At 52.5% G+C, this 23,771-nt stretch overlaps 1 protein-coding gene across 1 annotated transcript; it reads right to left on the bottom strand.

The window, feature by feature from the left end:
• Positions 1–12,924: 12,924 nt before the first annotated feature.
• P2RY2 (purinergic receptor P2Y2) lies at positions 12,925–21,159 on the bottom strand. The gene is made up of 2 exons (XM_032207887.1): positions 21,131–21,159; positions 12,925–16,049 (listed from the first exon to the last, which is right to left on the bottom strand). Exon 2 carries the CDS (start codon positions 16,043–16,045, stop codon positions 14,975–14,977), a length of 1,071 nt encoding a protein of 356 aa, XP_032063778.1. The 5' UTR covers positions 16,046–16,049; positions 21,131–21,159; the 3' UTR covers positions 12,925–14,974.
• Positions 21,160–23,771: the final 2,612 nt, after the last annotated feature.

Raw genomic sequence — 23,771 nt, 5'->3', positions numbered from 1 at the left:
GTGCGGCAGTGTTAGCACCGAACTGACTGGTTTCTCCTCTTCTGCCTTCTCCTCCTCCTCTGGCAGTTCATTGATAGGGATTATGAATTAACTTCCCTCTCTGAGATTCAATAGAGCAAGGACTGGTCTATCAAACAAACAGCAAGCATCTTGTGACTCACGCTATGGCCTTGCTCCAAGGCAAGCACAAAAGCAGAGGCCTGAGACAAGCTTTGGGAATTTTTCAGCATTAAAATCCACGTGGCCCCAAAAAAGAGACCAGACGGGTCTTCCCCTCTAAATTTACCTGGTGCAGATGAAGAACTTCTCCCTTTTTCCAGCCCAGGTGCCCATGACCTCCACCCCAAGCAGTGTGGAGCCAGCAGGACGTCCCAGCTTTGATGGGATGCTGCTGAGAAGGAAAACCTGGGAGGAATGGGGTGCCACAGGGACACGGTGTCCCTCCTCCACACGCCCTACATCTTGCCTGCCTCCACACAGGACAATACAGCCCCGTCCTGCAGGCTCCCAAGTCTATTTTTGAGCGAAATGAGTAAGAGTCAATTGTTCTTTTTTTGGTAGAAATGATTCAGGAAGTTTTAAATAGTAAAACTGTCCCTCCTAATCACTATTTCCCTCTTTACTCCTCCTTTAGGATGCCGGACGGTTTGTATACATCTGTTTTGACATCTCTGGCTGAATATTTCCTTTAGGCGAGCTCCTCACACGTCTGTTTCCATCGAGATTCCCATACAAGGAGAGCGGGGAACCCAAATGCCTTCATCCCCCAGAGGCTGCCCAGAGCCCTCCCGCGTGTTGGGATGGGGCTCAGAGGAGCTGGGAGCGCGCCGAGGTCCTGGCCGAGGTGAATCCTTCTCTCTGCTGCTGCCAAGCAGGGGAAATATCTCCCAAATTTGCCAGAGAAAGATCTGAATGAAATAGAGGATTTGTAGCAGAAAGGAGATCTCCAGTATCCTGGGCTCATTTTGGGTGGTGCCTCAGCTGGAGCTGGTGCTGCTGGAGGGGAGGAACCGACCAAAGCTTCTGTGCATGGCCAAACCAGGAGGGAAAATCCCTTCTTGACCCCTCATCTCATGCCTAAAGCTGTTGTGATTTTCAGCAGGCCACCAATGCTCACCAGCCGAGCCTTCAAGAGCCCTGGGCCACGTCCATGTCCTCATCTGTCCTATCTGTTCCCTTCTTGTCATCAGCCCCGCTCATTTGGGAGGGAATTGATGAGCTCTGGGGGACTGAGGACTCTAATTTGCTTTATTTCCCTTACCTGGTATCCTCTGGGGCCTCGTCCCACCCTGCCCATGGGACCAGGAGCCCCATATCAGCTCAGCCTGGAGCCATCTGTTTAACCCCAATGATTCTGTTGAAGTCCTGTTTGGCCATGGTTGGCCAAAACTTGGCCCCAAACCTGCCTCATCACCACGAACTTGCCTGATATTCAGGGCTGGGAGCTTCCCCTGGCTGTGCCCTATTAAGATCTACCCTACCCTTCCTATGGTGGGCTTGGTCCTGGCTGGAAATCCCCATTTTCAGCCAGTCCCTGTGGCTCCCTGTCCTTTAGGAAGCCCTGACAAAGGGAAGGGGAGGTAATATGGACATGGTCATCAATGTCTACAAGTACTTGATGGGGTGGGAAGAAAGAAAACAGAGCTGAACTCTTCCAAGTGGTGCCCATGGACAGGGTGGGAGGTGATGGGCACCAGCTGAAGAACACAAAATTCTGTTCAAACCTCAGAAAATGATTTTGTTACTGTGAGGGTGGTCACAATCGCTCACTGAGGTTATGGAGCCTCCAAACCCAAACCCAACTCGATGTGGCCTTGGACTTCCCCATCCAGGTCATGCCCAAGCGTGTGGAGGGACCAGGTGGTCTCCAGAGGCCCCTGCCCACCCCAGCCATCGTGGAAGGCAAGGAAGGAGAGGAAATAAAACCTGTCTGCTTGTGTGGGAAGGTGAGGACCTCTCCTTGCCCAGAAGATGGCCAGGAAATTCCTTGAAGTCACATTTTTGTGGTAACTGGGGCATGTCCTGGCTCTGTCTGCTCCTGTGCAAGGTGGAGGGGCAGCAACCAGGCACCTTGGCAAACAAGAAAGCAAATTTTCCTTTTATCCTTAATTCCTTCCTTCAGTGGTGGTTTCTAAACCGTCTAATTAATGTGTGTGTGCCCTTCTAATTAGCAGCCAGGAATGATGCAGTCCCCCACTGCCTTGGCTTTACAGACAGGAAAATCCCAGCCTGGGCTCTCCTGGCCCCAGGGGTGGTGGTATCCTTCCCACGGACTTGGTTTCGCTTTCTCTCTCTAGGAAGCTGAATAAATGCCAGAAACTTGCTCTGCTTCGCGGGACCTGATCTACAGCTTCAGAGCAAGCTTCAGCTGTCTTCTGGAAGCGTCCTTCTCTGCAACCCTGGAGGCTCAGCTCAATCTCACCTACTGATATTCACCTACTGACAGAGCACAGATGAGCCCCTTCCCTTCAGGATAGGATCTGTATTTTTCCATGTGCTTTGCCATCCTGGTCACCTTTAATATGTTCTCCAGGCTGTGGAAAACATCAGCTTTGAAGATGTCAAGAGAATTGGGTCCCAGTTCCCATAACCACAGTTCTGGAGAACACTCAGAACATTTTGTACTCATGGAAGATACGAGGTTGAGGATGACGATGAGGATGAGGATGAGGATGAGGATGAGGATGACCACACAGAATCACAGCATCATCTAGGTTGGAAGAGACCTCCAAGATCACCTAGTCCAACCTCTGACCTAACACTAACGAGTCCTGAATGATGATGAGGATGAGGTTGAGGATGAGGATGACAATGAGGATGATGACGATGACAATGAGGATGACAATGAGGATGAGGATGAGGTTGAGGATGAGGATAAGGATGACAATGAGAATGAGGATGACAACGATGATGATGATGATGATGAGGATGACGATGACAATGAGGATGAAGCTGAAGCTGGAGTGATGGGCATGATCCATGGATCATAAACAGCACAAAAACACCTCGCTCCTGCTTTGCTTTAGGCATTTTCTTCCCAGGCTATGGCATCTCTACGGCTGCCGTTATTGCTGTCAGTTTTCCTCCTTGCTTAGACCTGGGTAACCCTTGAATCTGGGGACTGGTGGCTTAGGTGAGAACAATGAACCAACATTAGCTGGTTTAGGGGAAAAAAAAATAAAATAATAATAATAAAAAGTGAAATAATGAGATGGTGAGGCACTGCTCAGTTAAATGCAGAGTGCAGAGGGATTTGCTGCTTTCTCAGGGCCTTGAGCAGCTCTAATCAGCCTCTCCTTCAGCCCAAACAGCCCCGTTCCCACCGCTGCCTGGCTCCAGGCTGTGCTTTGCCTCTCTGTCCGCTTTGCTCAGCACCCTGGGGGGCATCGGGCCCCTCTCACCCACTGCAGATAAGCAGAGAAACCGAGGCCACGATGTGACACCGCAGCCCTGCCTTGCCTTGTGCACGGGGGTGAAGGTCCCTCTGCACCCACAGCACCTCCCTGGAAAAAGAAAATGGGGAAAAAAATGGATAAAACCCATTTACTGCCCCAAATCCTCCTTTTGTGCCACTGTGCTTGTCCAGCCTGCAAAGCCAGCAGGCAGGGATGGGATGTGCTCCCAGTGGATGAGCACAAGGAGCGTGTTTGGAGGGAGATAAGGGCTGGTACAGACATGGGAAACCCACTGAGATAAGGAGCTGGAGGATGGCCATCAGGATGCAAAGCACGAAAATGTTTCAGCTGCGACGAGGGCTGAGTGACCCTGGGCTGTGCCAGAGATAGGAGAGCTCTGGAAGCCGCCAGCCTTGGGGGCACGGACGTGCCCTGCCCCTTCTGAGACCAACAAGGTCCCAAATCACATCCCTTCAAATTATTTTGGTCCCTCTCCTGTTCCCCACAGCCCCATGGTTGGCTGCAAGGTCAAGCTCAGGAAGGATTTTGTGTAGCTTATCCATTCTCCCAGCGCTGAGGCTTGCTTCCAAAGGAGCTCTTAATGCCACGAAGTGTATCAACCAGCAACATCTAAATATTTGGGAACGAGGCAGATTATGCAGAGCTCTGCTGCCTACCTCTGAATTACAGCGATCTCCCACGACCGGCGGTGGTGCCTTGGAAATATTGCATGCACACACACACAAAAAAAAAGTATGAAAAGCCAAATATTTGTCCTTTTGCACTGCCCCATGGAGGGATCATCCAGCAGAAAGCAGAGCTGTCCTGGCACAAAAAAATAAGGGGAAGGGGATGGGGAGGATGTGCCCTGGTCCCACTTTGCAGACTGGGAAGTGCTGGTTCCCAAGGTTTTGGCTTTCTGGCCCCTGTGGGGATGTCTAGAAAATGCAGGATAACCCTGGGATTCGAAGAATAAATAGAAATAAATAGAATAAGTAGGAAGAGCCTAATGACGGAGTATTTATAAGAAACCCTTGCATTCCCAAAGGGAGTCATGTTTGATTTCACGGAGTCATTCCCAAACGGAGTCATGTTTGATTTCGCGGAGTCCTAATAGTGGCTTTTCTAAGAAACTGTGATGCTTGTGAGCACGTGGAAGTGAATTTCTCTGGGATGAATCGCTCTGAGCCCATGGGTCCTTTTGCTCAGACCGGGAGGAATGGGAGCAGCTCCGAGATGCTCCCACCAGAGAACCCCCCTGTGATAAAACCCTGCAGCTTCTCCAGCTCCACGGGCAACCCTACGACCTCAGGCCCGTCGCTTTTCCACCTCTCCAGCTTCAATAACCCCATCTGAGGAGCAGAGCCTGGTGAGACGTGGCCCGCGAGGTCACCCTGCCCCGGCCTTGGTGTCCTCATGGCTGCCCAAACCGCCTGGTCCGCAGCCAGCTCGACACTGCCACCAGATCCGAAAACCTCCCCCTTTCATCCTCCTTCCCCTCGTGCCCTGGGGGATTTCCATTTTTGCTTTCTCTCTGGCTTGCACCTAAAACCTCAGGCCAAAGAGAGCAATGGCGAGGGGACGGGCTGGTGGCAGGGAGGGATATTTAGGGGAGGATGGAGCCGTCCCCATCCATAGCCCACCATTCACCCTGGAAGAACAGGGCTGGCTCTGCTCCAGGGATGCCTGCAGCTTCCCCTAATAGTTTTTGCACCTAGAGGAGGGTTTTTGGGGTGATGCAAGAGCCAGTGCCTGGGACATTTTTGGGGAAAAAAAGGACTTTAACTTGGCTTAGCGGTACAACACTAAGCCAACCTTCGTAAGTCCTGGATCTAGCCAAAATTTGTAAGTCCTGGCCTGCCAGAATTTGAGGATGTTTCTCCTTAGCCTTGCTCTTTTCTCCTGCAGCAACCCCGGGCACAAGCTCCCGGTGCTGCCGCCGGGCTCGGAGCAGCCAAGCGGTGACGGACGGGGTCAGGGCAAGGCGTTTGTTGTGCTCCAAAAGCCTGCCCCGAGCCTCCAGGGTTCAGGCTGGGAATTTAACAGCCTGGCCCGCGGCCAGCCGCTCCGGGCAAAGCCAGAACAAATATTCCTCTCCGACTAATTAGGCCGGGGCTACGTGTCGGGACAGTCACCGCCTGCCCGGAGGCTGCTGGCTGGAGCGGCGGTCGGGGACGTCGTTCCTGGAGGAGCACGGCCACAGGGCACCATCATCACCACGCAGGGCCACCACGTCATCTCCCCTGGAAAAAACCTAAGCCCCATGCTAGGAATGCCCATGGAAATGCTTTGGAGCCCCCTTTGTTTCCCCCCAGTCCCGGGTCTTTCTCTCTGTTAGGGTTAGAGGCGAGGTTTTTGGTGGAGCCCCAGCTCAGCCAGGCTTTGCTGCCTCCTCCAGCATTGCCCTGGGGTGATGCTGATGGTGGTGAGATCCCTTTGGCTGGGAGTGGCTAGAATCATGATATACCTGGAAAAAAAAATACATTTTCTGCAACAGCTTTTGCTTTTTGATGATTTCCTCACTCTCCTCGACAGCCAGAGGTAGAGCATGTCCATGGGTTTGCTGCAAGATGCTGTGGGCTTGCCCTTGCAGATATCCTCAACATCTGAGAATGCCTTTAAAGCCTTCAGGTCTTGAAATCCTTCTTGAAATAGCCCCAGGTGTGTGCTCCATCCTTGGAGGGGACATCCATATGGCCAACTGACCGTGCTTGGGCATTTCCTGATGGGTTTGAGCTGCCCCGGGCTGAGCCTGGCTGTGGTTAGCAATCAGTGCAGATACACAGGAGGACATTTAGTGATTGCAAAGTATTTGCAGGGAAAAAAAAAAAAAATGTTTTTACTGCAGTGTTTGGCTGCAAAAGGGGAAATTACAGAGAAATGAGGATGCATCTCGAAATTAAACGTCTGGGCTCAAGGATTAAATGTTTGCAGGCGGAGGGGAAGTGAATTTAGGACGTAATGCGAAGAGCTGATTCAAAAAGGTTCCCAGAGCAGCCAGAGCAAAAAGCTGGTGAAAATTGCTGTGAAAGGTGAAAAAACTGCATCCAACAGGCAGACATGGAAGAGGTTGCATTTGGGAAGAGGAATGCAAAAAAAAAAAAAAGCAGTTTGCAGGATAGATTTTGGGGAACTACGAACCAAAACCCACAATTAAGAGCCGGTGAGCCCCAAAGGGGGATGGAGATCCCCCCGTAATTATTTGGCTTTTCAAAGTCCTCCGAGCCCCAGATTGTCATTGCCAAGGGAGGGAGCATGGGTGTGACGGCCGCTGCAGCTCTGGCACACAAAGAAATGCAGCAGCAGCCCTTTTCAGCACTATTAAAGCACGTCGCTAAAAACCCGAGATTACCTGGGGTCAGCCTGCGCCGTGCAGCGCAAACATTTGCTCTTCCTGGGAAAGGATTGCTTTATTTTTCACGGCTGGCCTCAAGCCCTGCTTTCGTGAATGCTTTATCAGCGGGGTAGTGAAGCAACAAAGTCTTTCTCTTGCTTTCTCTTTTTTTTTTTTTCCTACTAAATCGGGTTTTTCTTACAGTCCTCTAATTGATTCCTCTTCCCACGCAGGGTCGGCATCGAGCGCGCGCCCGCCTCTTGCACAATCCTGCCATTAACTCGCGACCAGAGGAAACCCACAGAGCCGGCCCGAAGGCCAGGCTGGGGCAGGAGGCATTTCTTGACTGGGTGGCTGAACCAAAATTTGGGAGGAAAAAAATGATGCCGGTCACAGGGAGGTCAGAGCAAATAGTTTCTGTCTGGCTCTTTAACTCTTTCTTATTTTGGTTTGTTTGAGGAGAGAGAAGAGAAGAGAAGAGAAGAGAAGAGAAGAGAAGAGAAGAGAAGAGAAGAGAAGAGAAGAGAAGAGAAGAGAAGAGAAGAGAAGAGAAGAGAAGAGAAGAGAAGAGAAGAGAAGAGAAGAGAAGAGAAGAGAAGAGAAGAGAAGAGAAGAGAAGAGAAGAGAAGAGAAGAGAAGAGAAGAGAAGAGCTTCCAAAAACAACTCCTTTTGAAATAAAATAAATTAATAGCTCCAAAATTTATGATGTTTCCCATTGCTCTGCAGTTGAATTGTTCCCCCCAGGCAATCTCCAGCCCCTAACCTCGGTCCCCGAGCAGCACAGCCACTGTTTGGGGATCCCTTTCTCTCCATCCAGCCCCATTACTCCTCAGGTATTCGCCCACCCCGACCCAACCTCCTTGCACATCACCGGCCGAGCCTATTCTTTGGGGTCAAGCCAGCTCCAGCTCTGGGCCCCAAATTTCCAAATTTCATCGGCACCATCACTGGCATCGCTTGGGGTCGAGGTCCCCGAAACAACTCCATTTTGGGATGCCAGACTATGGGGTGGACGTGGCCACCTGGGTCAAGGTGGTGAGGGAGTAACCCTATGGGATCCGTCACCCTGGGGCAGAAAATGGGTCCTGGGCTGTCAGGGACCTGCACAGAGTTTTCTTATCCCAGGATCTCTGGGAAGCTTGGGCTCCTGGTCTTTGCCTTGTGGGTGCTGGGGCTTTGTGTGGGTCATGGCCAACGTCTTTGCATGGACAGGGATTAAATCTCCCAAACCAGGCACCCCATAAGCAGAAATGGGGATCCCCAGAACCCCGTACCCCTCTGAGCTGCCCTGCAGGGCTGGGGAACCCAAAGGGGTGCAGCTCTCTTCCTCCACCTACGGGCCACCTGGAAGAAGAGCAGCCACCACAAATTCCTTTTTCCAGCACTTTTAGGGGATCCCGGGATATCCCGAGTTGGAAGGGACCCTCAGGGACCATCGGGTCCAACTCCTGGCTCCACACAGGGCCACCCAAAACCAAACCCTATATCAGAGCGTTGTCCAAGTGCTTCCGTGACCATGTCCCTTGGGGTCCTGTCCCAGTGCCTGAGCACCTTTGGGTGCAGACCCTGTCCCTAACACCCCGGGACAAAGAGATTTGGTGCCAGAGGGGCTTGCAGCAACGCGCTGCTCTCCGCGCTGCTCCCGAAACGCAGCGATGGCTTGCAACATCTGGGAAACATTGCCTGGTGGGGTTGATGAATTTCTAGGAAATGATCCCAGAAAGCCTGGATGAGGTTCAGGAGAGCGGGGCATCGACCACAAGCTGGAGCTGGAGCCGCGGCATCGCCCCTATAAATCCATCTGGGGCTGAGCCCCCGGTGCTGGAAGCATCGTCCTCGCTCCCCACCCCAGCTCATCACCCCCAGCTGCGGGGGGGGGGGTCCCCAAATCCAGACCACCCAGCTGGGAGCCCACAGCTCGTTTGCTAACGAAGAGCAGATGGGGAGGCAGCAGGGGGGGGAGGGGTGCTGCTGTGGGGCTTTAGGGTTTTCCTTGGCAACCCCCCAAGGGATTTTTGGCGGCCGCGGTGCCCTGGAGCGGGTTTGTGACTGGCACCGGGTGGGTTTGGGGAATTTGCAGCTGATGTTGGTGACAGCGTGGTGACAGCAGGGCCTCTCTCCCTGCTGTCCCCATTAATTTTAAGTCCCAGCCCTGTGAGCTAATCCTGGGAGGATGCTGGAGGGGGAGACGTGGGAGCGTGGGCACCGTGCTGAGCTGCGGAGGCTTTTTGGGGCCAGTTTGTGTCATTTAACAACTCCCAGCTGGCCGGCCAGGCTTTCTTGAGCATGGATGGAGAGGAAACAACATTTTGGGTTGCTTTTGATTTGCCACCTGCTCCTCAAAGAGGTGGAAGCAAATCCCCATCCACGATGGGGACACACCGAGCTCGTCCCCACTGCAGATCCCAAAAGATCTGCACCTCCATCCTGGCAGCTGGGCTTTATTTGGGCTCCATCATTAGCACGAAATTTGCTGCAAACGGTGCCCCGCTCAGCCCCATGGGCTCTGTCACCCCCCTTGCATCCCCCAACCCCTTGGGGACCCCCTTGTGCCCCGGGTGGGTGCGTGGCCCCCCAGCTCCCCACTGCCACATCCCCACGGTGCCAGCAGAGGACTCTGCTGCAGCAGGGTTTTGCCCAGCGAGGAAAATGGCTCGAGAATTAAAAAACCACCGGGATATTTATTCTGACCATTTTTATTTTATTTTATTTTTATTTTTTTCGTGTCGTCAGCCAAACCCCCTAAAAAAACAATAAAAGGGTTTTATTGCCCCGCTGTAGGGCTGCAGCCAGCCCACCCTCCCGGGGCAGATTTGGGAACGCAGCAGACGGCAGGGGCTGCTCGAGGGATCCTCGAGCGCATCGTCCTCGGTGGGATGGGGGAAATAAAAGGGATTTTGGGGTTTTAAGCAGGTTGTGGGATGCGGCAGGGTGGGGAGGGAAGAAAATACGGGTGTTGGAGGCTTCGCTCATCCACATGCACATCCCAGCCTCTCCCTTTCAGCAGGAAAATCCTCCTTTTTTTCCCCTCTTTTCTGGCTTAATCCATATTTTACCAGGCCCTGAATGTCTGGCATAGAGCTGTAGATACAGGGGGAAATAGACTGGGAGGTGATGATCTTTTTTTCCATTTAATTTCCACTTTTCCCCATTTTTTAGATGGGAGCTTGGAGTGTAATTATTTTCCTTTCCTTCAGGATGCCACACTACAGAAGGTTTGAGGTGTGGAGAATTTACGTGTGTGAGCCCCAAACTTCCCTCTTTTCTCTATTTTTTATTTTTTTAATATTTTATTTTTTAATTTTTACACTCATTATTTCATCATCATTTCCTTGAGCTCTAAAAGCTGTCAGGTGTGTTAGTGTGAAAACGTCCTGAGATCTCCCTTCATTTTGGAGGAAAAGCAAATGCTCAGCAAAAGCAAAATGCTTTTCTTAAAAAAAAAAAAAAAAAAAAAAATTGAGAATAAAAAAAAAAAGAAAAAAAAAAAAGAAAAAAAAAAAAAAAAGAAAAAAAAAAGAGAGAGAGAAAAAAAGACAGTTTTATCCCAAAATGACAAATGGGGCAGGGCAAAAGTTTTGGGTTTCAGGAGGTGGTGGTTGCTCTTTTCTCTCAGGGGGGAAGAAAAATGGACAAAAAAGCTGGAAAAAAAATGCTATAGAAAAATGAAAGCTGCACATTGATGTAAATTGGGGGGATTTAGGGGCTGGTCCAGCAAGTCCTTTGCTGAGAAGCAGGAGCTGGTTCAGCTCTGAGCCTGTATCCTCCGGCAGAGAGCTGAGACCTTGTGGCTCATCGCACTGCTGAAGGATTTGGAGAATTGTAGGTATTTATATATAAAAAATAATAAATAAATAAAGATATTTCAAGAGAGCCTTTCAGGCTTCCCATTTATTTGCCAGGGTGTCTGCAAATACCGGAGTTAAACCTGTGAGAACCTTAAAATAAACTCCCTACAAAGCCGGCTGTTATTTCAGACACCACCAGTTTGTTTGTTGTTGTTTATTTATTTTTTTATTTTTTTATTTTTTTATTTTTTTTTCCCCAAAGAAAACGGTGCTTTGGGTTTCGGGGAATTTCCGCGCTAACGATGAGTTTGGGAATCTCCCCCTATTGGTCTCAACCCTCTGCCGGTCCCCTGGTCGCCTTTGGGACCCCATGCACCACCCTTCCCCAATGGCACGACGAGCGCCGTCCCAAGCCACCGCAGGCATCAGGGCTGTGGGTGTGGATTCTTTGATGTCTAATATAAAGGTTGAGCTGGGTGAGGGCTCCTTTGGCTCTTTCTCCTTCCTTTTTTTTTTTTTTTTCTTTTTTTTCTTTTTCTTTAAATTAAACTTGTAGGAGCAGAAAACCACCGGGGATTTGTTCCTCTGTTGAATCGGCTGACGGGTTCAGAAACGATTCGGAGGGGAGACGACCAGACTTGTCCCTTAGAAAAAGCCAGCCTCGGAGAGGAAAACCAGAAGTTACACGATCCAGGGCTCCCTGAAACAAGAGGACGTGCCAAGCAGCTCACAGCAAGGCACAGCCCTACTCTGCTTCCCCAAAAATATTGGGAAGGGCCAGCAGAGCCCCCCAAAAGCCCCGTTCCCACCCATGCCATGCGGTGGGGCTCTTGGTTTGGCAGGGCTCTTCACTTTCTCTTCCTGCTCCCCGTGCCAGGAGGCATTTCGAAAAAGTGAGGGTTTGGGGTTTCTTTTTGTTCCTCTGAAGTCACTCCACAGCCTCCGTGCTCCCCATCCGGGGCTGTGATTCTTGCTTAATTCTCATTCCTGGGTTTGGCGACTCGCATGAGTCAGTGCTGGCAGGAGCTGCAGAGAAATTACGGCAGGAAAAGCCTGGGTGTGATGCTGGAAAGCCCACGAGTGAAAGCTGTTCACGTGCAAGCCCTTCATCCTCATGGCATTCACCCTCGGGTGGGACTCCAAAACCCGGGCTGAAAACCAGGAGGGCTTATTTTTTATTTTTATTTTTTCCTGTGGTTGCATCTCAGAGACACCGCGGGGGCACCACGTGCAGCAAAAAGGCACAAAATTAATCTTGAGGCTGGAGAAATCGGCCTCGGGATGAGAACGAAGGGATTCAAACCACTCGGATTATCGCAAGGCAGGTTTCGAGGTGGTTTGGTAATAAATTTATTTATTTATAATAAATGCATCAAATGCGGCGACTGTCCTAGGAGCCTCGTTGTGTTGGCAGGGAGAGGCGCAGCCAGGGCCAGGCTGGGAAGCAAGCAGCAGATAAATAAAATATGTGTTGTTTTTTTTCATGGGGACTGTGGTTAGGCACTGGAAACCCCTCTTTTTTGGTTTCTGGAGAGGAAAACGAGAAGCCTCTGAGAACGGGACGTTTCGTTCCAGCACGAGCTGTTGGTGGCCCCGCGATGTTGCTGGGTGAAGCAGAAAGAACTTTATGGGGATGGGAAGCTAATTACCTAGACACTCATCGTGGCCTTAATCCAGCAACATCTGGTCTCCAACAGGAGCAGCCTAGGAAAAGCTACCCGCCAAGCCCGGGGAGATGTGTGACACAACCAAAAAGTCCAGCTGTCCATGCTACAAAAACCAGGGCTTTTTTGGCCCCTATAAAGTCCTGCAGTGCCCCTATATCTCTCTCTGCCCCTGTGTTTTTGTGTTTTTTTGTTTTTTTTTTTTTTTTTGCCAGAGCTGGTTGTATTGGGCCCAGGACAGCGTTGACCTCAAGGGACATCAGTTGGGGTCGAGGTTCAAAGAGAAATTTTTTTTTTTTTTTTTTTTTTTTTTTTTTTTGCACATAGACTGCAGAAGCAGTGGGCTCTTGCAGGGCATTTCCTACCCCACCCGACCCCTTCCCAGACCTTTGGGGGATAAATCTGAGGTTTGGGGTCAGCCTGTTGCAGTTATGGGACAGCACTGGATGGTCCAATGCCCATGGGCACCCTGTAGATCGTTGCAGGACCCCCCCTGGGCTGGGTTAGGGACAGGGCTGAAGCCTCCTTGGTGGCTTTGGAGGTCCAAAGGGACACTTGGGTCACCTGTAGGGATGTGCTTAACGGTACACATCGGAGGAGACGGCAGAAGAGAGCTCGTTGTAGAAATAAATTTATTTACTCTAAGAAATCTGAGATGTCTGGCATGTTACAAAAATAAAAATGTACAGTTATTGTCACAAAACCCACTTTTTTTTTTTTTTTGCTTTTTAGTATAAGTTAGTGCCTCGACAAACAAACAAAAATTATATATATATATATTTAAGTTTCCAGTTGGGACCCCTCCGACTGCTCTCCAGCAGAACAGAGCAGGACGAGGACCACGGAGGGACCCCAAAGCGATGGTCTGAAGCCAAGGTGGGCTCACCGAGGACCGCAGGGCTGAACTTGGAGCCCATTTTCTTGAGTGATTCAGAGCACGCAACTTGGCGTTCACGCTGCTTTTTTGGCAACGGCGGGAGGCCAGGCAAGACCTGGCCTGGAGAAACGTTTGTACCTGCTCGGCGTTTCGGTCGAGTTCACTTCTCCCCGTGATTTGTCTCGCCTCGGTGACCCCCCTGCAACCCTCCCCGTGAAGCCAGGCTCCCGGCTCTCCTCGGGGAAAAAAAAGTCCTGCCACGGTGCAACGCCTGCCTGAACCCAACCCCTCCTTAAAAGCTCGCTCAGGGATGAGATGAATCACCCTACAAATGCCCTGGTTTTCTTTGCTGATGGTGCTCGGGACTGAGACAGTCCCCTCCCTCGCCTCCTGGGGCCGTGGCATTGCTGGTCAGGACAGGAGCCCTCCAGGGGACCACGACTCCACCGAGCCGGGACCACAGGAACGTCCCAGTTAGCCCCGAACGGTCCCAGTCACCCCAGTTGAACCCGGCCAGTTGTGTCGTGGCACGTCTCTATCTCCCCCAAGCCACTTTATGGGAAGGAGGGACAGGAGAAGCTACGAAAAGCTCGGAGGAACTGCCCTAAACTGGGACCCGAAGTGTTTGCTTAACCCTAAAATAGAGCCAGGGCTGTGTTACTAAATGGGACTCGGCCAGCTCTTTTCATTTTTTGGGGTGAGGAATCAGCATCCTCGTGGCAAAGCTGGGCACAGAAACCACGGGCCTGGGCTCCCGACTCCCTAACCTAGCAATTAGGGAGGAAGACCACGTGGACCTCCTGGGGAAGTGCTTTGTGCCTGCTTTCTTTGAACTGGCCTAATTTTGGGGTTCAGACAGGACTAGGGTTAAGCTCAGCACCACGTTTATTGGCATAGATCCTGGACACAGGTCTTAGCACCCGAATTATTCCTGAATTTCCAGGGTTTATTCCCGAATTTCCCAGGGAAAGACCACGCTGTCAGTAAGGAATGGGCCGAGCGGCTCCAGAGGGGAACTGGGATTACTGGGATCACAGGGAGCAGCAATGGGGACGTGGCAGCACTTAGCCAAGGGGCTGGGCAACATCTTTCACTGCTTTGCTGGAAACACGAGACCCTGTAAGAGGGCTAAAAGCAAGCCATGAGGAGCTCCCCCTAACTTTTAAGGATCTGGAGGTGATAATTAAAGGCAGCAGCCCAAATCAGTGAGTCCCTGTAGGTTTTTCAAAGGTTTATGTTTTTGGGAAGCACCAGCAGGTCTCTGGTAGGAAGTTGACCCCACTGGAGACCCTCCAGGGGACCCGCTTGCTGGCACCAGTAACCCCAGTTAAATGGAGCACCAGCACCCCAATTAATGGGAAGCATTTCTCCAGGGATGCAAAGCTGGGGGAGTCCCGTCCCCGCTGCGGGCGGTAATTGCACTTGCCATTTTTATCGACCTGTTTATCAAAACCACAGCTGACGCTCCTCGGCGCCCCAAAGCCTTTCTTCCCTTGCCAAGGCACGGCAAGCCTGATAAACGCCTGCTAATTACAGGCCAGGGAAGCTGGAGGGAGGCAGACGTTTCTTTAGGGGACCTTTTGCACATGTTTCTGCTTGGGAACACGATCCAAGGTATCCACGGCATGACTTTTCAGCAGATGTTGTGACCGTGACAGAAGGTCACCCAGCCTCACAGTCGGAGAGGTGCCACTCAGTGACGAAGAGGCACAAAGTACGGGGTCTGTCCGTACAACCTCAGCAGCACCTTCCCGAAAAAAAGCACTCCCCAAAACGCCGACGTGCATAGGAGCGCGTTTATCGCAGACCACGCCGAGGTGGGTGCAAACCCCAAAAGCCACGGGCCCTGGAGCATCCTCATCTCCCGTCACACGTGGGACAAACCTGGTGGCCATCGCGCCGTGTCGGGGCAGATCTAGGACTTCACGCCCTTGGCTATGGTGTCCGTGTCGTTGCTGGTTCCCAGGGGACTGTTGGGCACGATTCCCAGGGCCATCTCGTTTTGAGGCTTCCCCGGCATTTTGTGGCCTGCGAACTTCATAAACCTCTGTCCCGCTAAGAAATACAAAATGGGATCCAAGCAGCTGTTGGTGCTGGCCAGGGGCCGCGTCACCTTGTAGGCTAAATTTATGGCGTTCAGGGTCTGGCAGCTCAAGTCCCAGCTCCGGAAGGAGTAGTACAGGGTACGGGTGACGTGGAAAGGGAGAAAGCAAACGATGAAGACCACCAAGACGATGATTATCATCTTGACCGACTTCTTTTTGGATCGGGACAGCCGGGAGATGCCCCACGTGGGCTGCAGGAGCCGCCGGGCCATCAGGCAGTAGCAGACGATGATGATGAGGAAGGGGATGCAGAAGAGGAGCACCAGCATCACCGAGCTGTAAATGACAAACTGGCCAAAGAGGTCCTTGCTGGAGGTGTCGTGGCAGGTGATGGTGTCCCTCCTCACGCTGGTGGTGACGAAGAAGAGCACGGGGGACTGGCACACCACCGTCACCACCCAGACGACGACCGAAACCCGCCGGGCGTAGCGGACGTGGCCCCACCGCAGCGACTTGAGAGGGAAGCAGATGCCCAGGAATCGATGGATGCTGATGCAGAGGAGGAAGAGGATGCTGCAGTAGAGGTTGGTGTAAAACAAGAAGCGGACTATCTTACACAAGCCCACGCCGAAGGGCCAGTTGTCCCCCATGGCATAGTAGTACACCAGGAGGGGCAGGGAGACCACGTAGAGCGTGTCGGACACGGCCAGGTTGAACATGTAGGTGGTGGAGGCGTTCCAGGTCTTGATCCTAAAGATGAAGCCGTAGAGGGCCAGCAGGTTGAGGAAGAGCCCCACCACGCACACAATGCCGTAGGAGACGGGCAGCAGGACATACTTGAAGTCCTCATCAAAGATGCACTTGTAGGTGTCCTCCACGCCGCCCGGCCCCGAGGAGCTGTTGAGGACTCGGGTCCAGGCTGGAGTTGTAAGGTTGGCCATCACCCTGGGGGGGAAAGAAAGAGCTTGTGAGGACACAACAGGGCAAGAAGTCCCCAGGGGAAAGTGTAGCAAGCAAGGAAACCCCAGCGTGGTGGTGCTGTGACATGCACGTGCCATTTTTTTTTTTCATTGCCACATTTGCACCTTTCCCCTCTCCTCCCACCCACGTTGCCAGCAACTTTTGGCTTTATCCATCCGAAAGTGACCCACGGACATGGCTCATTAGCACAAGTGACAAGGACGTGGGAGGTGGCAGCGCGTGCCTGGTGCCATCGCATCCCCCTCAGCGCGTTGGGTGTGGATGCAAGAGAGAGCCCCGAGCAGGGAGGACTGGGGGCTGAGCTGATAAAGGGGGTTCTGGTTATCCTCCTCTTGCAGCTGGAGGGGGAAACCAAAATTGCTCCTTGTCAGCAGCGAGCCCCAGGTCATGCCCTGAGCCTCCCCTCCCACCAGGGTCACACAGAAATTTGGTCTCCTGTGATACAGAGCAGCAACAACGCCCCGGCTGTGCTCAGACATCCACACGAGTGATTTCGGCTGAGATCATGAGAAGTAGGTCCTACCAAAACACAGGTGGAAAGGGCAAAAAATAAAAGGGAACTGTGCTCCTCAGTGAGCAGCCCCTGCGACTGGCAGGGCCCTGGCTGCAGAGGTCCTCAGCACCTTCTGGACTGGCCCTGCCCGGGCTTTGGAGGACAAAGTTGCTTTGTTGTTGATGACGATGGGTTTATAATGCCACGGGGTTTTTAATGCCATGGGTTTTGCTTGTGATGCTGATGGTGGGCATCTCGCTGGGCCTGCTTTCTGGCCCTGAGAGCTGCTCCTCCAGCACCACCACCACCACCACCACCACCACCACCACCAGGTCTGCCCATGCTTGCACAAGGTTGGTTTTTGCCTGGCACCGAGCAGCTGAGGAGAGAAACCAGGACCAGAAAGAGCCTCCGCAGACATACGGGGTCCGGCCCTGGCTGTGCCAGGAGGCACAAGGGCCCCTTTGTACAGCCCACGGCCCCGCCGACACACGATCGCTAGGCCGGCCCGCCAGCCAGGAATCCAATTAAAATGGATTTGCCTCATTTCCCGTCAAACGAGCTGCCCCGACCTCCAGTGAAACAAAGGGCTGAGGTTGCACCCTGCGGCGGGGGAACGGGGCCACGGGACGAGCCCAGCGTGGAGCTGCTGCATAAAATGAGTTTTGGTGAAGCTGCCTTCAAACTGAGCACCAGGGATGTGTCCCGACCAAATCCCATCAGGATTTTAAGTGAGAGCAGACAAAAAAAGACCAAATATTGGCTCTACCCAGCTCTAACCCTGCACCACCTCATGTGGGATGGCGTGGACATGTCCTTGTGCACAAACGCTGCCCCGACCCAGAGGTGTCCTGCTCCTGAAAGGTTGGACGTGATGCTTAGGGATGTGGTTTAGTGTCCTGAGCCTCGCAGACCTGCAGCCACCACCGCTGTAAGCCACTCTCCTCGATGTACCAAGACGCACACCCTCATTTTTGGGAAAACCAGCAAGCAGGGCTCTGTGGCTGGCTCCAGCAGGGCACCCAGACACAAAGCCCCGCTCACAAAGCAGCCTTGTCCTCGCAGGCATGCTCCCCCTCCTCATCCTTTTGCAAATACGATTTTTTTTTCCCTTTTCTTTCTTTTTTTTCTCCTCGATTTTGCCCGGAATCCCTGAAACAAACCCTTTAGTGTCTGCCATCCAGCCCCTTGCCCCCGTCGCATCCCCGGCTGAGGCGAGGGACGGTGCCAAAACCCGCGGCTGCCTGGGGCACGGTGGCACCAGGGGCAGCCCTCGCCGTGACACCTCGAAGGAACAGAGCTGAAAAAATCCTTCTGATGCCCACATCCCCAAAATCCCCTGTAATAGGATCCTCCACGGCCGGGCAGGGGACATGGAAGCGTCCCTATGGGGCAGCAGGAGCGCACGCACCAAGGTCACCCCAGTGGCACTGGCAGAATCGCCAAATCCAGCTTTTAGCCTCATTTTGCAGCCTCCCTTTTGCTCCTGACGGCTCCGATGGCCCCGAGGAGAGCGAGCGGGTGTTTTTTCTGCATTTAAGGGACTCGTCAAAACCCCTGCTCCGTACCGGGACCTGCTCGAGAGGCTGGGAAGGGAACAACCCGGTGTCACTCGCTCTCCTCTGGGACCGAGGTCAAAATCCTCCGCAGCCAAAAAACAGGCAGATTGCACAGACACTGCTGAGCCTGTGGGGTCGGGAGGGGTGAGATGGGACTGGGTGAAATCGGAGCCCTGCTGAGCGGTGTGGTTTTCATCTGCCCTATCCATGTGGCTCCTTTTGGCTCCTTTCTCCTCCGGTGAGGAAAGGAGCCAAAAGCCCTCACCATGGTCCCGTGCCTCAGTTTCCCCTCCTGGCCCCTGGAAAAGGGCTTTGGGGAATTTTGGTTTCCTAGATTTATTATTTTTTTTTTAAAGTAATAACTTGACCCAAGATGAAAAGGGGAGAATTTGGATAAAATATTAAATGACTTAATAATGACTTCAAAATGACTGACTCGATGTCTCTCTGCTCCCCGGGCGGTACCGACCCCTCCTGCGGGGAGGACGGCCCCGGTTAGGCGAAGCTGGGGGTTATTATTTAGGGACTTAGCAGCACAGCCACTCGTGTGTAATTAAAGCTACCAGGTCAGGCATTTCTCGTGGGTCGGGGGGAAATTTCCTTCTGCCCCAACTCAGGGAATCACCCAGACGTGCAGTAACCCCTGGCAAAACCCAGCGGGAGATAACCAGGGGGGAAGCGATTATCGGGCTCGCCCACAGCACCGGTGGTTGTTACGGGGCCAAAGCAGCACCAAACCTACACAAAACCCTACAGGAGGACAGGGGGAAATCCTACACACGGGCTGCCTCGTGGGTGTAAAAGGGGGTTTGCCCCGTGGCTCGTTCGCTCCCCAACGGGGGATGCTCAGCGTGAAACGGGGACAAATTTGGGGTGTCCCCATCTCTCGGGCTGAAGGATGGGGTTCCCTCTGCAGGCACACGAATGAGGAAGAGGAACTCAGGAGTGTGCCTGGCTGTGATGAAGCAACCAACTTTCGGAAGTCACGAGCCCTGCATTGGGGTCACGGTCCCACCGCTGGGGGAGGCACAGGAAGGCAGCCCGGTGTGCGGGGCACGATAAGGAAACCGGAACAGAAAGAGAAAGGAGACGTTCACCCCAAAACCTGCCCCCCAGCACCGGGGCAGGACGGTGGTTTTGGGGTTAGGGGTTCCCAAAGGGGCATCGTGGGGTGGAAGGTGGGGGTCTGGGTGATGCCGGAGTGAGCATCCCAAAAAAAAAGTGCAGGAAGGAGAGGGGGGAGTGCAGAAATCCTACAGCAGAGGGGGTGCGGAGCACCGACAGGAGCTGCCCCAAAAGCTGGGCTCGGGGGGCGTGCCCCCAGCTCACCCCGAACCCCTTGAACCGAGCCGAGACAAACCAAACCGAGCTGAGTCAAACCGAGCCGAACCGCCCTGGCTTTGGGTCAATTTTTCTCTCTTTTTTCTTTTCTTCATTCCTTTTCCTTTTTTCTTTTCCTATTTTTATTTTCCTATTTTCCCATTTTCCTTTTCTTTCCTTTTCTTTCCTTTTCTTTCCTTTTTTTTTTCTTTTCTTTTCCTTTCCTTTCTTTTCTTTTTTCTACTTTTTCTATTTTTCTTTCTTTTTTCTCTTTTTTCTTTTTCTCTTTTTTTCTCATTTTCTTTCTTTTTTCTTTTTCTCTTTTTTCTCATTTTCTTTCTTTTTTCTTTTTCTCTTTTTTCTCATTTTCTTTCTTTTTTCTTTTTCTCTTTTTTCTCATTTTCTTTCTTTTTCTCTTTCTTTTTTTCTCATTTTCTTTCTTTTTCTCTTTTTTTTTCTCATTTTCTTTCCTTTTCTCTTTTTTTTTTCTCATTTTCTTTCCTTTTCTCTTTTTTTTTCTCATTTTCTTTCCTTTTCTCTTTTTTTTTCTCATTTTCTTTCTTTTTCTCTTTTTTTTTTTCTCATTTTCTTTCCTTTTATCTTTTTTTTTTCTCATTTTCTTTCCTTTTCTCTTTTTTTTTTCTAATTTTCTTTCCTTTTCTCTTTTTTTTTTCTCATTTTCTTTCCTTTTCTCTTTTTTTTTTCTCATTTTCTTTCCTTTTCTCTTTTTTTTCTCATTTTCTTTCCTTTTCTCTTTTTTTTTTCTCATTTTCTTTCCTTTTCTCTTTTTTTTTCTCATTTTCTTTCCTTTTCTCTTTTTTTTATCATTTTCTTTCCTTTTCTCTTTTTTTTTTATCATTTTCTTTCCTTTTCTCTCTTTTTTTTTTCTCATTTTCTTTCCTTTCTCTCTCTTTTTTTTCTCATTTTCTTTCCTTTTCTCTCTTTTTTTTTTTCTCATTTTCTTTCCTTTTCTCTCTTTTTTTTCTCATTTTCTTTCCTTTTCTCTCTTTTTTTTCTCATTTTCTTTCCTTTTCTCTCTTTTTTTTTCTCATTTTCTTTCCTTTTCTCTCTCTTTTTTTTTCTCATTTTCTTTCCTTTTCTCTCTTTTTTTTTTTTTCTCATTTTCTTTCCTTTTCCTCTTTTTTTTTTTCTCATTTCTTCCTTTTCTCTTTTTTTTTTCTCTTTTCTTTCCTTTTCTCTTTTTTTCTCATTTTCTTTCCTTTTCCTCTTTTTTTTTCCTCATTTTCTTTATTTTTTTTCTTTTTCTTTCTCATTTATTTTCTTTTCTTTTACCCCTTTCCTTCTTTTTCTCCCTTCCCTTCCCTTCCCTTCCCTTCCTTCCCTTCCCTTCCCTTCCCTTCCTTCCCTTCCCTTCCTTCCTCCCTTCCCTTCCCTTCCCTTCCCTTCCCTTCCCTTCCCTTCCCTTCCCTTCCCTTCCCTTCCCTTCCCTTCCCTTCCCTTCCCTTCCCTTCCTTCCCCCCCTTTCCCCCCCCAGCCCCCAATTTGGGTCACTTTCTCTCCCTTTCCCCTTCCCCAGCTGCGCCCCGCTCCCCAACCCGGCTGCGTGCGGACGCCCCTATCCCCATCCCTCCGACCCTCCCGTGTCCCCCCCGACCCCCCCATGCCCCCCATGCCCCCCACACCCCCCATGTCCCCCCGTGTCCCCCTGTCACCTGTCCCCGCTCCGCTCATGCCCGCTCCGTGCTCCCGGGGCCGCCGGGGCCGCGCCGCCGCCTCCCGCAGCCACCGGGCGCGGCGCTGGGCGGGGGGGGGGGGGGGGAGAAGGGATGGGGAGGGAGGGACCCGGGGCTGCACCGCCCCCGGGAGGTGCGAGGGGATCGGGGATGGGGATGGGAACGGGGCTGGACTCTCCCCGTGTGATGGGAAAGGGGATGGACCCCCCCTTTGGTGGTGGGAAAGGGGACGGACCCCCCCTTTGGGGATGGGAGAGGGGATGGGAGTGGGGCTGGACCCCCCTCTGGTGATGGCAGAAAGAACAGGATCAGGGCTGGACCCCCCCTCTAATGATAAGAGCATAAATGGGATTGGGGCTGGAACCCCCCCCCAGTAATGGGATCATGGTTGGGATCGAGACTGGGATCAGGGCAGGATCCCCACACCTGGTAATGGGACCGTGGATGGCACTGGGGCCAGACCCCCTTAATCTATAGGATCATGGATGGGACTTGGTATGGGATTTGTTCTGGGACCCCCCACACCCAGCAATGGGACCAAGGATGGCCCCGCAGACCCCCCCCTTACACCCTGGGGTGCCCCAGGACTGGCACCAGGCAGGGCCAGGAGCAGCCACGTGGGGGGAAAAGGGGTCCCAGGAGCACCCCAGGAGGGGAAAAAATGCCCCAAAAAAGGCTGGATGAGGCCAGATGGGAGACGGGGGGGGGGGACCCGAGGTGACAACGGGACTTTGAGGCCACTCGGGCTCTAATTTTAGCAGTGCTGGGGCTCTCAGGAGCTCTTCCCACCGATCAATCACGAGCTGTCACGACGAAAGGAGACGCTCCGAGCTCCCTGGGGTAGGGGAATTTGTTTTTCAGAAGATAAATTTTGGGGGGGGCCCAGTTCGTCCTATTGGGAGCACGGCTTTGCAGACCCCACCTCCTCTTCAGCTGAGGGCTCCCCCTTCTCCTTCCAGTCCTTCACGGGTCCTCACGTTGCTTTGGGGTGCCGTGGGTGTGAGTTTGGGGCTCACCACCCCCCTATCCTCCTTTATGGACGCGTTTTGGGGTCTGTCCCCAAGGAGCAGGACACAGCCTCCCCAAAAAGCTGCAGGGGATGCCCAAGGCCAAGTCCAACCCTAATTCCCTCATGGAACCCATTCACTTGGGGTGCAAAATCCCCCAAATTTGGGGTTTTGGGTTGGAGGGTTTTGGGGCTGGGAAATGAGCCTCATTGAAGCGCACGCAGGTGGCCCGGTTGTTTTCCACCGCCGAGCGAGCCCCGGCGCTCCCTCCCGTATTCCCCCATCTGCACCCATGGGTGGAAGCCAGATCCTCCCCCGGCAGCTGGATCCCACCCCGGGCGGGCTCCCCGAGCCCCCCAGCACCTTTCCTGGATGCGGCGGGGCTGCCGGTAAAGCCGGGAGCGGAGGAAGGGCACCGCTGCCATTTATTATTCACGAGCCCAAAGTGGCACGACGAGGATATGAGCCCTTGGCACCGAGCGCCTGCCGTGGGGCCCTCCGTGCCAAAAAGAAAAAAAAAAAATAATAATTTTAAAAAAAAAAAGCAAGGCTGTTTCCTTCTTCTGATGTAATTTGTTTGAGGAGGGAAAACAATGCATCACGGCGCAGCTATTCGGGGCTGATAAGGGAGGAAGGACAGGCTGGGTGCTTGCAGGGAGGGAGGGGGTGCCTGGGCAGAGCCCGGGTGCGAGGAGCAGGCTGGTGCCCTGCCGGATGACAGCGTGATCGGGGAGGGCAGCTGCATGAATCCCGTCTCGTTGGGGTTTAATTAGTCTTGGCACTGCGAGAGCACCAGGGGGTGGGTGCGCAGAGAGCCCCTTGGTGGTGTGCGGTGTGGATGATCCCACTCCGTGAACCCATCCCTAGGGATCCAGGCTGTGCCACATCGGGGGCAGCCCCAAAAGCCTTCACCCTGGCTCTTTCCAAAGGGATTTTGTGGATGGTGCCCAGAGATTTGCCGTCCTCAACCCCCAGAGGACTGCTGCAGCGGGGAAGTGCCCGCCGCACTCCTCTTCCCGGCAGACTGCTGCATTTTCTGAATTATTTCACCTTTCCACTCGAATTCTTTCCACCTTTCTCCACTCGTATGCATGTGAAGGAGACGGGAGGAGGGTTGTCACCTCCCGATGTCCCCCGGCTTCACGTCCCCTCTAACCCACCCCACTCATCTCCACCCTTCTTCGTGCAGAACCCTCAGCCGGTGACGGTCGCCCCTTGCGCATGCTGCATCGAGGAGACCCCACACCCCCCCAGAACCTCCCCCTTTCCCATTTCCAGCCCCCAAAACAGCCCAGGCGAGCCAAGCAGAGGCAGATGTTTTAAATCCAGCTGCAGAGCAGGGAAGGATCTGCACAGCTGCAGTCGCATGCTCTGATACCCATCGGAGGGGAGCTGGCCGGCGGCCCCGCGCTTCCCTCAACCTCTCCAATTTTTTCTCTTCTTTTGGCAGCGGCGCAGGTTTCTGAGACACTCTCAAAACATTTCCATGGTGTCGAGCGGGGAGGAATGCGGCCGTGCGTGGGGCTGCAGGAACGGGAGGAAGGGGAGGAGCGGAGGGCATCATGCCCAGAGCTTCACCCGTGGGTGCAGGGGACAGGATTGTCACCTCCACA

The sequence above is a fragment of the Aythya fuligula genome, chromosome 1 (assembly GCF_009819795.1).
Source record: "Aythya fuligula isolate bAytFul2 chromosome 1, bAytFul2.pri, whole genome shotgun sequence".
NCBI lineage: Eukaryota > Metazoa > Chordata > Aves > Anseriformes > Anatidae > Aythya > Aythya fuligula.
This window is presented reverse-complemented; position numbering and strand designations above follow the sequence as displayed.

Excerpts from the sequence above, each read along its gene's own strand:
- P2RY2 (XM_032207887.1), bottom strand. The coding sequence starts at position 16,045 with ATGGCCAACCTTACAACTCCAGCCTGGACCCGAGTCCTCAACAGCTCC.